Here is a 13242-nt window from a genome sequence, read left to right as displayed (position 1 = left end):
CGTGGGTGTGCGGGGGTGCGGGCGGGAGGGCGGCGTGGGGGTGCGGGGGTGTGGGGGTGCGGGCGGCGTGGGTGTGCGGGGGTGCGGACGGGAGGGCAGCGTGGGAGTGCGGGGCACCCGCCCGCACCGCTGCATCCCCGCAGACCGGGCTGGGACCTCTGCCTCTCGGCTTGCGTGCGGGCTGGGGACGTGGGAGCAGAGTGGAAGAGGAGAGGGCTGGGGGAGACAGGGTCGAGGAGACCCCACGAAGCAGCAGCCAGGACCAGGGTGGCTGCCTCTGAGGCGGGGACCCCACGGCCATTGCCAAGGGCGGCATCTGCTGCTCTGTGGGCTTGGGAAAGGGGCCGCTCCCAGGATGGGCAGAGAGGCCCCTGAGCACTTGGCGTACGAGCAGCGGGGGAAATGCCCTTGAAACCAAGTCAGGAGGCCGTCTGGCCCTGGAGGGGTCACCCCAGGCCAGGGCTCTGCAGCCCAGGAGTGCTGTGCTGGCCTCGCAGTTGGAAGGCCCAGTCCATGCCGGGAGGCTGAACCAGGGAGGGTCTCGCAGGAGCGGATGGAGAGGGAGGCCCAGACCAGGGGTCCTATGGAGGCGAGCAGGCCACCATGGCAGGTGGGCCCCCGGCCCTTGGGGAACCTGGGCTGAGGCCACACCAGGCTGAAGGAACCCGTGACAGGTCCCAGCCCTGAACGGGGCGGGGGGGGGGGCGCGTTCTGATCCCCGGGGGACCCCACCCCGGGCCAGGCCCCCTGCAGGACGCTGGGAGCAGACCTTCAGGGCTTTCTGTTTCTAGCGCGCTCGGGATCTCACAGACACGGATGGAGCGCCCCCAGGGCCTGAGCACAGCCTGGCCTCAGGGAGCCAGAGGGGCTCTAGGAGGCGGCAGCCTATGGGGGGTGGGGGATGGGGGAGCGTGCATGGGAGCTGGAGACAGGCCCCTGGGACAGACTTGGCAGAGGTCCCTGTGTGCAGGCCCCAGGTCCCCGCCCCCATGAGTAGCCTGTGCTTTACTCCGTCTCAGTTTGTCCCCACCCCACCCCCGCGCTTGTCCCCGTCCCTGGTGCTCCCACAGCCAGGGCTGCTCATGATGACAGCTGGCCTCCCTCCCCAGCCCAGGGCCCGTGCAGCGACCCGTCTGGCTCCAGCCAGTGTCCAAGTGGGACGCGTGTCCCCAGCCGGGCAGCCAGTGTCCAAGTGGGACGCGTGTCCCCAGCCGGGCGGGAGGCTCACCGACAGGAAGGCATGAACGATGTCTGCTTTGATGGAGCTCAGGGCTTTGTCCTTGATGACTACAAAGATCTGCTCCTCCTTCTCCAGGTTGATAAAGTTCCCGAACCAGGACTTCTTGGCGAGCCTGGGGGAGGGGAGGGGGCAGAGGGCGGCTCCCATCAGGGTGTGCTCTCAGCCGAGCCTCCTGGGCAGGGCCGGCTTACTGCCCCAACTCCTGCCCTGGCCCCCGCCTCCTCCCGCCCTGACCCTGCAGCCCTAATGCTAATCCCACGGTCTCAGCCTGGCCCCATACCCCCAGGCCTGCCTGGGCCTGGGCAGTGCCCACCAGAACCCACCAGAAAGGACAGCAGAGCACACCCTGACACCCAGTCCTGCTCCTCTCTGTTTCAGCCACCAAGTTTTGGGGCAATTTGCAACAGTCCTGCAGCCACCTGGAAGAATGTGCCCCCGGCCCTGGGACTGTATGGGGGGTGGGGGTAATGCGGAAGGCCAGGCTATGGGGTCGGGGCTGGTGGGGGAGCTCTGCACCCACAAGGACAAGTGGACAGGAGAGACCCTGCATGGACAGTGGGGCCTGAGGGCTCGGGATGCTACGTGCCGCTCCCATCTGGTAGGACAGCCTCGGCTCCCCCCGGCCACCCCGTCCTCGAGGACCAGGGGCTACTCAGCGGCCTGCTGCCCAGCCCAGGTCAGTCTGGGACACAAAGGCTGTTCTAAAGCCCAGTGCTGTGCTGGGCGGGTCAGCGGTGTACCCTCCTGCACGCAGCCCCTCCCTCACTGGTGCTCAGGGCTTCCCTTCCTGTCCTGTCTTCCGTCCAGCCTTGTTACTCTGTCCAGCATCTGCATCTGACCCATGCGGCCTGCAACCCCTCACTGCCGTGCACACTAGCATGGGTGCCCTCAGCTGGCCCCGTGATCCTGCACACCCTCCCTGAGGCGGGGACAGGCCAGGACTTTCCTCCAAGCAGAATGAGTGGCGGATGTCACCTCCAAGAACACGGCACCCGAGGCCGCGCCTCATGCTTGCTAGCGGGTCTTCACTGCATCGTGATGGAGAGGCCCTTGGCCCAGAAGCCGACAGGCCCTGAATCCCACCGACGACTACAGGAGCTTGGCCACAGGTCCTGGCCCAGCTGAGCCTGGAGGTGACCACAGCCCACGGACTCCGCAAGGTGGAGGGCTCTACTGGGCCGGCCCGGGGCCTGACCCACCGAACCCGAGATGTGGAGTGTGTGGTGTCAGAGCTGCTGAGCCCGGTGCCATCTGCCAGTTAGTAGTGCCAACGTGTCCTGACTGCCGTCTCGCGGCTCTGCCGATGGACACTCCCATTCGGCCCACGCGGCCCAGCATCTTGCCCCGGCGTGGGCATCAGCGCTGGCAGGGGGAGCCGTAAGGGCAGATTCTCCAGCACCTCTCGGTGCCTTTCCCAAGCACGTGATTTCCCTTTCCGTGCCCGGTTCCACAGCCAGCCTCTACTCGGCCCAGGGATCCCGGCCCAGCAACAGCGCAGAGGGGTCGACGGGGACGACGGGCATGCATGTCCTGCCGGACCTCCTGGTCACCGGCCACCTCCTTCCCCACATCCTGCCGTCCTGCCCACTGTCCGCTCTGGGTCCAGCTGCTCCCCGCCGTGCCCCAGCACCTGTAGCCCAGCAAGTACGCAGAGGGGCAGTTCTGGGACCCGCATACAGGGTTTCTGCTTCTCCTCCCTTGAGAAAGAACAGCACCAAAAACGACTTATTTGCAGTGTGGGAGCTGGCAGTTTGGCGCCTGGCGTAATAGGCAGTCCCGTGCCCGGAAGAAGCCTGAAGGAGCCAGAGAGGCGGTGCCAACCAACTTCAATGCGGGCCGGGCCATCCAGGCAGCCGCTGGGCCTCTCCGAGTAAAGCAGACCACTCTCCCTGCGTGGTGGGCCTCGTCCAAGCAGGTGAAGGCCTCTGGAGCACAGCCTGCAGCTTCCCCAAGTTCTACTCAACGCCACAGCGTGAATTCCCCACCGGCACATGTCACACTCAGGGCTGTGACGTCACCCAAACCGGAACCTGCACCTGCTGAATCTGCGGTCTCAGACCTGCCAGCCCCCAGACCTGCACACTCACGCACACACGCTGTCCCGGGAGCTTCCCCGCGGACCCCGACACACCGCGGGCGAGCGCGTCCTCCATAGGAGGCGGTGCCGAGGCATTAGCTGCACAGGCCTCTGGGGCCACCGCGAACCGGCTCCGTCCCATCGGCCACACCTGCCACGCGGTGGGCGCTGGCCAGGACCCCTGGGGGTGGGGGCGGCGAGGCCTCCAGAGGGACTGGAGGACGGGAAGGAGGGGAGGCTGTGGGCACCGACTTGGTGTCAGGTGCCGTGGGGCCCAACCAGCCTGAGCGCCCAACAATCCCGTTACAAGGGTGTCTGCGAGTGCGTGACACAGCAGGACGTTTTGGCCAAGGGGCACTAACGGTGGGATGGGATCCCTCACCCCGACACGTTGCGGCCCAGGAGTCAGCCCGCCTCATGCAGAGCAAGCCACGTGGTGGCACTTCTGCTTGGCGACGAGACTGTGGCCTCTGTGGAGGCTGCCTGTGCCCTCGCCAGCCCTGCCCCGCATCCACAGCTCGGTTCCTGTGTGCGTCGTCTTCCCGAGGCTGCAGGACCAAGGCCGCTGCTGGGGCGGGGAGAGCGGGCAGGGCCGCTCCAGCGAGTCCTCCCTGTCCAGACTGGCCGTGGGCTGAGCTGCGGCTCTGCTCACCCACCGCCTCCCACGGGCGGCTCCTTCCTCTTGGCGAAGGTCCGCAGAGGGCCTGGTCTGCTCCTGGCCTTGAACCACCCTCCCCTGGACGCGAGCTCCCGCCAGGCCAGTCCACGGCTCTTCCTCATCCTCTTTGGCCGGCGCCAAGTTTTCACCTTGAGACGCTCCGTCCCCGTGAGCCCCCAAGTTTCTGGCCACATTCCACCTCCGTTCTGCCCAGCACAGGCCTCCTTGGAGGCTACCCCACTGCAAACCCCACAGACTGGTCCTCCTCGGGCTCCCCGTGATGGGGCTGAGCCGTGTCCAGAGCAGGGTGAGCACCTCTGCCATGAGGCTCAGGTTCTGGTCCACACGGCTCCCCCAGCGTGCCGGCAGGAGCCTTCAGCGGGCAAGCCCCAGCCCTGCCGAGGCGTGGCGGTGCCGTCCCTTGCCTCCTGCCGGCCCCAGGCTGTGGCTTCTGAGCAGGGCCAGGAGGAGCCAGCCAGCTCCCTCTGCACTGTAAGTCCTGCTCCCTAACCTGGCATTCCGGGTGTCTGAGACAGAGCTGTGGGTGCTGGAGAGGAGGCGTCCCAGGCGGGAGGTAGAGGGGGGACCTGGGCAAGCCCAGGGGCACAGGGAGAGAGGAGAGAAGACCTGGAGGGGCTGGGGTGCTTCGCCCTGCAGCCCTCGAAGGCCCCCTGGCCTGCCATGTGGGAGGCTCCAGCACAGCCCCTCCCCCCGCCACGTCAGTGTCTGGGCACTGGGATGGAGGCCAGGGGCTCCCCCTCAACCTTGAGCAGCAGCCACTTACTCTGGAGACGACTCTGGGGTCAGGTTGGACATCTCCTCTGGTGTCGGAACTGTGCACATGGGAAGGACAAAAGACATGACCGCCCTGCCCTTGTCGCCCCCCGCCCCAACACTGTGACTGTGGTCCCACAAGCCAGCCCACGGGCTCCTGCCCCTGCCAGAGCCTAAGGCCATGGGGCTGTCCCAGCCTCTGGTGCTATAATCAGGCCAGGCTTGCTCTGGCCTCCAGCTGGCCCTGCTGTCCCCCGACAGATGGCACTGGCCCCCATGCCCACCCATCGGCTGTGCTGCGGGCTCGGATGGCCTGACAGCGCCCACTGAGCCTTGACACCTGGCACTCAGCAACGGGCTGCCCCCCCGCAACCCCATCCCACAGGCTTGCGGATGGCCCTCACCCCCACCTGCCTGTCATCGGGCTGTCCCCCCAGGGCTCAAGGAGCCTGGCCTCAAGTGATCACTGGGCTGAAGAGAAGCCCAGGAGCTGAGGGGGGCCCCAAGGCCACAGCCACCAGGCCCCCGATGCGCAGCGGGCAAGCCTGGGAGCGAGCAGCCATCTGGAGGCCCCGCCTGGGCCTGTGCAGGCCTAGAGGACACGAACTGCTCCCCGGGGCCCAGCACAGAGCGGCAACCCCTCGTCCCTCCACTGACCCTGCAGTTTCCGGCGGTGGAAGCGGGGCGACCCCAGGAAGCTGTTCTTGATGGAATTGAGCCGCGTCCTCCAGGGCACCCCTCCGACGCTGGGGCTGGACGGGGGCGTGGGGTTCGGCGTGCCTGCCGGGCTCTCCTTGGGCGTATGCACAGGCGTCCCCTTAGGGGTGGGGAGGGGACTACCCCTTGGAGAGGGGTGAGGGGTCACCTGTATGGTGGGGACAGATTTGGTGTTTGGTTCAGTCCCGGCGGCCAGGAGCCGGGTAGAGGCCGGCACGGTCGGCGGGCCCGGGGGCAGGGCGAGCTGGGGGCCTAGGCCCCCCGGGACAGGGGGTCGGGCCTGGGTGCCGGCCGGGAGTGGGTTGGACTTGGTGCCCTGCAGCGGCTTGTCGGTCAGCTTGGCCTTGCTCGGCAAGGTCTGGGTCTTGGGGTTGGGCCGCGAGGCGGCCTGTGGAGGGAGGACGTGTCCGGGCCGAGAGGCGCTCCGGCAAGCTTCCGGCTCCGCGGAGGTGGCCAGGGGGCAGGCCACGAAGGGGCTCTCGGAGGGTGGGGGGGGCAGGGCAAACTTTCTAACAGGCTACAGGGTGGTGCGGAGGGCAGGGGGCAGAGCGCGAGGGTCCCCGAGGGTCCGCCATGCGAGCACCCGCCGCCCCCCCACCACATGCACACACACAGCACCAGGAGGACCCGAAAGAAACGTTCAAGCAGGACCCCAAGGCAGGACCAGCGGGGACAGGCGGGCGTGGGGGGGTGGGAGCATTTGCCGTAAAAGAAAACAAGTAACAGACGAGAAAACAAAGAAACAAAACAAAAGAACGTGCAGTTAGCCACAGCAGAAGCAACCACCGGGGCGGCAGCAGGTGGGGGGGCACGGCCCAGCCCAGGCTCTGGGAGCCTCCCTGCCCCCCCCACCGGTGCACGCTGGGCCTCTGGGAGCTGGGGGGCGGGGCGGGGGCTCACCCGGGGGCTGCTCAGCGGGCTGGTGGACAGGCCCGAGGAAGCGCCACTGATGGACCTGGACCTGTGGACACCGGTGCGGGCAGGTCAGCCGGGGCGGCCACAGCTCCCGGCTTCTCTCCCCCGGGCCGACCCTCCGAGAGGCCGGAGCCCCGGCCGAGAGCCTTGAGGCCGCCCTGGCCTGCGCACACCTGGCCGCACACAGGACTGTCCTGCTGTCCCCGCCCCGCCTCTCCCAGGACCAGGGAGGGCCCCGTCGAGCCCAGTGGGGTGGCTGGATGCCCGTCTCAGGCTCCTCTCCTCCAGGCGGGAGGCCCAGGCCCGGGATGGCTCCAGGGAGCCCTCAGCAAGGGTGTTGTCAGGGGCTTGGATGGACAGAGGGACGAGGGGAGACGGGTGCTTCCTGGGAGCTGCGTCCAGCCCCGTGTCAGGTCCACTCTCCAGCCCCTGGTGCTCTGAGCCCGGCCAGAACCCCCAAAGCTGAATTGTCACAGGCCCCGAGTCCTGTGCTCGACAGAGTCTCCCACCTAGCGTGTGGGCCACCAAGTGGGCACTGGCCCAGTCCTCCATGCTCACGGCCCACCTGCCCGGCCCAGAGCTGCCCGCAGCACGCCAGCCCATAGCCCTCTCCTCACTGGCACCCCGAGGGCTGGGGCAAGGCCAGGCTGGGGTGAGCACCGGCTGGGACCACGAGCCTGGTCCGCCGCTGGCCCCACTGGGCCCACAGACCTGGCAGGGCAAGAACCAGGCACCCTGCGAGGCAGGAGCCTCACTCCGCCGCACCACACGGCCTCAGGGAAGGCTCACCGTGCTCACTCAGCCCTGGGTGCTGGCACCTGCCTCCCTTCGAGGAAGGAAATGGGGCGGGGCGGGGGGGCAGGGCAGCCCCAGGAGAGAGGAGGAAAAGAGGGAAGGCCTGCCCGCACCAGGCAGCCCAGCCCCAAGAGGGCCCTCGCCCACCCACTCACACACCGGCCCAGTCCCTGGGCCTCAGGGAGGCGCTGAGCCCACTCCGACCAGGGCCCCGGCATCTGCGGGCCCTGTGGCAGGGACCCTCCAACTGTACCGCCCGACACAGCCGCCACACACACCACAGGGTGTGGTCTGGCCTTGTCCCCAGTCCCCCAGCCCGGCCCGCGCACAGCCAGGACAGTACCCAGAGCCAGGCCTGGGTCCAAAGCTTTCAGACGCTGGGGGGGAGTGGGGGCCATCCGTCCGGCTGCGGCCCACCCCGGCAGCCACAGGCCAGCCGGGCAGCCGCCAAGAGCAAGGCCCAGCGCCGGGAGCTGCCTGCCGCTGAGCCAGCCATGCACTCGCCACTCGGCACAAGGAGACCAGAGAAGCAGCAGTGGGGGGCGGGGGGGGAGCCGCCTCCACACGGTCCTGTCTGACCAGGCCGCACCTGCCTGTGACAGAAAGGAGGGGCCTGCGCGCAGAGCAGCCAGGGCAGGTGGGCGGCGAGAGGCCAGCGGGGAGCAGGCGGGGGCACGGAGAGGTACGGGAGCAGGCAGGGGGCAACAGGTGGGGCCCGACCACCGTCCCCCACGGGCAGCAGGCCCTGCAGGGACAGGGCTGGGGGGCTCAGGAACGCTAGGCCCCATGCAGAGACCCAAGAAACTGTCATGCCTCCTGCCACCTCCTGGAGAGCCTGCCACGGCCCTGGTCTGCCGCGTCCACTCTGGCCCCTGTGGGCAGCACAGCATGGGGAAGGGGAGGGGAAGCAGGGCCACGCGGAAGAGGCCTCGCAGCCCGCAGACTCTCGGGGATCCCCGGGCAGGGAGAGCGCAGTGGGTCTCCCCACCCAGTCAGGCTGGCCACTGGCCTTGCCCCAGCAGCCCACGCCTCCTCAGGGCCTCAGGCCCGGCCCTGCCACCAGGCCCAGCGTCGTTTTTGGGGCTGGGGGGTGGGGGATGGGCGGGCAGGGTGTATACCTGTCTTCTTTGCTGAATTGGGGGTGGGCTTCAGCGATATCCAGGCTTTTACTGAACACTGCTTTACTACAGCAGGAACAAAGTGAGAAAACAGAGTTACTGACGCAGCCCCACCCGGCGGCCCGGGAGGCTGGACCTCCACGCAGCCCCACACAAGCTGGGCATGGCCTACCTGGCCCAAGGCCAGGCACGCGGACACAAGGGGAGGTCAGGCAGGAGAGTGCTGGGGCCATGGCGCACCCCACCCTGGTGACCTGCTGGCGGGGGGCCTGGCCAGGCCTTGGAGGTGCCCAGCACCCACCACCATCCCGAGGACCCCTCCAGCCCTGGCCAGCGGCCCGCTGTGGCCCAGGGCCAAGCGGCCAAGCCAGAAGAAGAAGCAGGGCCTGGGGCGGCAGGGGTGCATGGGAGGAGCTGGCAGGAAGGGACTCACCAGGGACCGCCAGGATGGTCCACAGTGGACCCTGTCCCAGCTCCTCCGGCCCCCAGGCGGCCAGGCCTGGAAGGCGGAGCAGACACTGGGCTTGGCGGCCTCCCGTGCCCGGCCCCTCCTCTAGGCAGACAAGGAGGGAGGGAGGTGGGGTGGCCAGGATGCAGTGGGCCCCACCTTGGCACTCAGCCACACTGGGAGGTCAACTGGGAGAGCAGGGGCGAGGCTCAGGAAAGGTGGGCTGGGGAGAGGCAGCCTCTCGCCCTGGGGGCCTGCTGGGGTCAAGGGCGCCCACAACAGGCAGGACACGAGGCACAGTCAGGGCAGCGGCTCAGCTAGCAGAGACTTTTTTCTCCACCACCCTCACCAGCCCCTCCAGTGCCAGATCCCAAGGGCAGGGGCCGTGGTGGTCTGGAGCCAGCCTGTTTCCCCAGGGAAGGCTTGGGACCACCGAGGGAGCTGAGAACCACCAGCCCAGTTTTATTCTGATGGTGGCCGTTTCCAGGCAAATACCTTGAGAGGCCCAGCTGTCCCCAGCGCTCAGCCCCGAGCTGACCAGGGGCAGCCTCAGAGCTGGGACCCCCACAGCTGTGTCTCCATGTCCCAGGGGTATGGTGAAAGCCCCCACCTAGACAGGAACACTGGGTCCCTCCCCGTGCAGGCCCTGCCCAGGGCCAGGATGAGGACTGGCCAAGGGCCCCGCCTGGCCAACCAGAATGAGCCGAGGCTCTGCAGGACCAGGTCACCCTTCCTTCCTCGAGGGGGCGCTGCTGGCACAGACCAGACCTGCTGGTGTCCAGGCTCCTTCCTTGTGCTTGACCCCCATACTGCCACAGGGGACCCAAACACAGGGCCAGCATCACATGGGGACAGGCCTTCTGGGTGGCTCTGAACACGGCCTGACCCCACTGTAGCCAAGTCCGGTCCACTCCAGTCCAGCCCAACCAGCCCCGTACAACCCAGGCCAACAGAGCAAAGCCCAGTCCAGCTCAGCCCAACCCAGTCCATCCCAGTCTAGCCCAGTTCAGCCCAGCCCAGTCTAGCCCAGCCCCACTCAGTCCAGCTCAGTCCACCCCAACCCAGTTCAGCCCAGCTCAGCCTAGCCCAGTCTGGCCCATACCAGCTCAGTCCAGCCCACCCTAGTCCAGCTCAGTCCAATCCAGCCCAGTGCAGCTCAGCCCACCCCAGACCAGATTAGTCTAGCCCAGTCCGGCTCAGTCCAGCCCAGCCCAGTCCGGCTCAGTGGAGTCCAGCCCAGCTCAGCTCACTCTGCCCAGTCCAGCCCAGCCAAGTTCAGCTCAGTCCAGTCCAGCCCGAGCAGCCCGGCACAGTGTCGTCGGTCCCCACCCGGTGGCCTTAGCGCAGCCCCGGGGCCCGGGGGGGCAGAGATGAGCCATGCCAGGCCCAGCACAGCCCACGAGGGGTGCCAGCACCGGCCAGGCCAGGCCACCAGGAGGCAGAGCACTGGAAGCTCCTGGAAGGCACGCACCTCTGGCCATGCTGGGCCATCTCAATGGCCCTCCGCGCGGGCACCGGGGAGCCGCCGTCCGTCACGCTGAGCACCTCCATGGACTTGCGTTCAGGCCGCCGCTTGCCGTGCCGGTTCAGCATTGGGGAGTCCACACGCTTCCGGGGAGGGTCTGTGTGCAGACAGGGGTCAGGGCCCGGCCTGGGCCTGGGAGGGGCAGCATGGGGCCAGACCACCCTGCCACCATGTACCTATTTCATTTCTGGGGGGCAGGTCCTCGTCCTCGTGGCTCGGGTACCTTTCTTTCCGGTCCAGGAGAAGGAAATAAATCATCTTCTCCTGGTTCTCCCTGCGGGGGGGGGGGGGGGGGGGCAGCGAGAGGGATAGGCAAGTGCATTCCAGGAGGGGTCCCGCCCCGCGCCGCGCCGCCCCAGACCAGGCCGCAGCCCTTGCCGACGTACTCCTCGGACAGCAGGTCCTGCAGGAGCTTGTTACGGTCCCGGAAGCAGCCCAGCGAGTGCATGCTGTCCAGCACGTCGGGGTCGATGTCCTCCAGGCTGGGCAGCGAGCGGATCTGCACCTTGCGGGGGATGGGCTGCTCTGGCTCTGGCTCGTTCTTGCCCCCTCTGCGGACGACAGGCACCTTGGGGTCACTCCCCACCCCTTCCGCAGCCTGGGCCTCCTCCGCCCCCACCCCGAGGTGCCGGGAGGGCGGGGCCCACCCCCTCCTGGGCCCCGAGTCTTACTGCTCTCCCTGTGCCCAGCCCCTGCACGCCTCCTGCGTCCTGCCCGAGCCCAGCGCAGGCCGGCCCGGGGCCCTGGAGAGCCAGGAGCGGCTGAGGCTAGGGCCAGGCCTGCGCTGGGCTGGGTCACCCCCCGCCTTCCCTAGCAGGCCCTCCAGGCCACGGTGACGGGTGACAGGCAAAGCAGGTGATGTGGGAGGAAAAGCTACTTACATATACCATATGTGTTTCTGAATGTGCTCTAGCTACAAGGAAAGAGAAACAGGGAGTTAGTACGAGGAGGGACAGACGAGCCCACGTTAGGAGGCGGGGGTGGGGAGCACGGAGCACAGGGAGTGAGGAGCGCAGGAGTGTGCAGAGAGAGGACAGGAGGAGGGGAGGAAGGGGCTGGCGGATGGGGACAGGGCATGGGGGACAATGTGGGTGCAGGGCGGGAAGAGTGTGGGGAGGGGCTGTGTTCCCGGAGGCTCCAGGCCAGCACCCGGACCCTGCCTACCCCAGATGGAAGAGAAAACGCTGACGTAGAGAGAGAAGGAAGGTGGTCAGGGCCGGGGGGCCGCAGGCAAGGCTGGGGGGCCTGGGTGGCAGAAGGAGTGAGCACGAAAGCAGAGTGGCCTCTGAGGTCTCAGGGCTCTGGGACGGAGGTCAAGGGAGGAGGGCAGGGGAAGCGGCCAGGGCGGCCCTCCTGTGCACAGGAAGGGGCTGGGTGCAGGTGTGAGCAGGAGGCTTGGGGGCCAGCCCTGCTCTCTCCCCAGCTCCCCTGGGGACAGCTTGGTTGGGGAGGGTGGGTGAGGGTGGCCTCTTGGGCCCTGGGTCGCCCTTGTCCCAGAGAGAACAGCCAGAGAAGTCCTATCGCTCTGGGGACCGGCCCTCCTGGCAGTAGCTGAGCCCCAGGGAGGCAGGAGGTGGCCAGCGGGGGCCTTCTTTGAGAACCAGCTTCCCTGGACCCTCCCCAGCCCACCTGCCAGGAGCAGTGGTCGTGAGGAGCCCTTCACACTGACCAGGCCCCGGAGAGCCCAGGACACGGGGGCCGCATCAGCAGACGCTCCCCTGCCAGGCACCGCAGCCCTGTCCACACCCATGCACACGCAGGTACACGCCCGTGCACGCGCACACTGTGCCCGCTTATCCAGTGCTCGTGCACACGCGCACACCCCGCACGGGCACGGGGAGGGGGGAGGCCCCCGGCGTGCGCCAGTCCTGCCCCGGGGAGGAGACGCCGAGGAGGGCACCGGCCCCGGCAGGGCCCCGCGCAGGGGGTCGGGGCGGCGTCGGAGGGAGCGGGAGGCCGCGGCACGCACCGTGAGGCGCCGGGCGGCGTCCACCTCGATCATGCCGCGCAGCAGGCTCTGGCAGTCGGGCGGGATGAAGTGGGGCATGTGGAACACGCCACGCTTCACCTTCTCCAGCAGCTGTCGCAGGTTGTCGTCATCAAAGGGCAGAGCCCCCTGCGGGCAGGGACCGGCCGTTACCGAGGGAGGGGCGCACGGGGCGCACAGGGCTTGTGGCGGGGGCGCGGGGCTCACCACCAGCAGGCGGGGGCGGAGCGGGGGGCAGGGGCTCACCACCCGGAGGGGGGGGGGGGGGGGGCGGAGCGGGGGGCAGGGGACTCACCACCAGCAGGGCAAAGAGGATGACACCGCAGCTCCACACGTCCGCCTTGCGGCCGTCGTACTTCTCCCCCTGCGGGCGGCAGCGGGGGACACAGTGAGCGGCCGGCCTCCGCTGAGAGGCTGGGGCCCCGGGCGCGGGGGGCGGGTGGCGGGGGTCGGCTGGGGCCCGGGGCGTGGGGGGCTGCGAGGCTCCGGCGGCGAAGCCCCCTGGATAGACGGTGACGAGGCGGGGGATGGGGGGCAGCGGCTACTCACCCGGATCACCTCGGGACAGGCGTAGTGGGGGGATCTGCGGGCAAAAGCAGCCGTCAGGCCCGGGGATCGGGACCCGCTGTGGGCCCTGGTCACCCCAGCCTGCCCGCCCTCGGGGCTGCCCCCCAGGACCAGTGGAGACGTCTGGAGGCACGCTCTGCCTGCAGGAGACGCCCCGCAGGAGGCTCAAGGTAGGGCCAAGCCCCTCACAACCTAATCCCCACTGCGCGCTTCTGGGGAAGACTGAGGCGCAGGAGGCTGTGGGCTCCGCCACACTCCCGGCGGTCTGCCTGCCGCCCTGGTCGAAGGAGAGGAGCGTCCCGGGAAGCACCACAGGGCTGAGCGCACAGGGAGCACATGGGCAGCCGCTGGGGTGGGACCCGCCTCCCAGGGCTGGGGAGCAGAGGGGGGGCGGGCCTGGAGGGTCACCAGGTGGGGTCCC

The 13242-nt window shown here is 68.6% G+C and overlaps 1 protein-coding gene across 2 annotated transcripts in view; it reads right to left on the bottom strand.

The window, feature by feature from the left end:
* Nucleotides 1-13242, bottom strand: part of LOC111149846 (BR serine/threonine kinase 2) — a 57842-nt gene that overhangs the window by 4369 nt on the left and 40231 nt on the right. For both annotated transcript variants that reach the window (XM_022507148.1, XM_022507149.1), the window contains exons 6-16: nt 12804-12837; nt 12550-12618; nt 12237-12383; nt 11149-11180; nt 10654-10818; nt 10444-10541; nt 10214-10364; nt 6367-6427; nt 5407-5614; nt 4760-4808; nt 1229-1352 (exon numbers count right to left, since the gene is read on the bottom strand). In XM_022507148.1, coding sequence (XP_022362856.1) covers nt 1229-1352; nt 4760-4808; nt 5407-5614; nt 6367-6427; nt 10214-10364; nt 10444-10541; nt 10654-10818; nt 11149-11180; nt 12237-12383; nt 12550-12618; nt 12804-12837 — 1138 coding nt within the window. The remainder of the gene's footprint in view (nt 1-1228; nt 1353-4759; nt 4809-5406; nt 5615-6366; nt 6428-10213; nt 10365-10443; nt 10542-10653; nt 10819-11148; nt 11181-12236; nt 12384-12549; nt 12619-12803; nt 12838-13242) is intronic.

Source organism: Enhydra lutris, unplaced genomic scaffold (assembly GCF_002288905.1).
Source record: "Enhydra lutris kenyoni isolate GAN:26980312 unplaced genomic scaffold, ASM228890v2 scaffoldscaffold22, whole genome shotgun sequence".
NCBI classification, from domain to species: Eukaryota; Metazoa; Chordata; class Mammalia; order Carnivora; family Mustelidae; genus Enhydra; species Enhydra lutris.
Note: the sequence above shows the minus strand (reverse complement) of the source record. Positions and strands in the feature narration are given on the sequence as shown.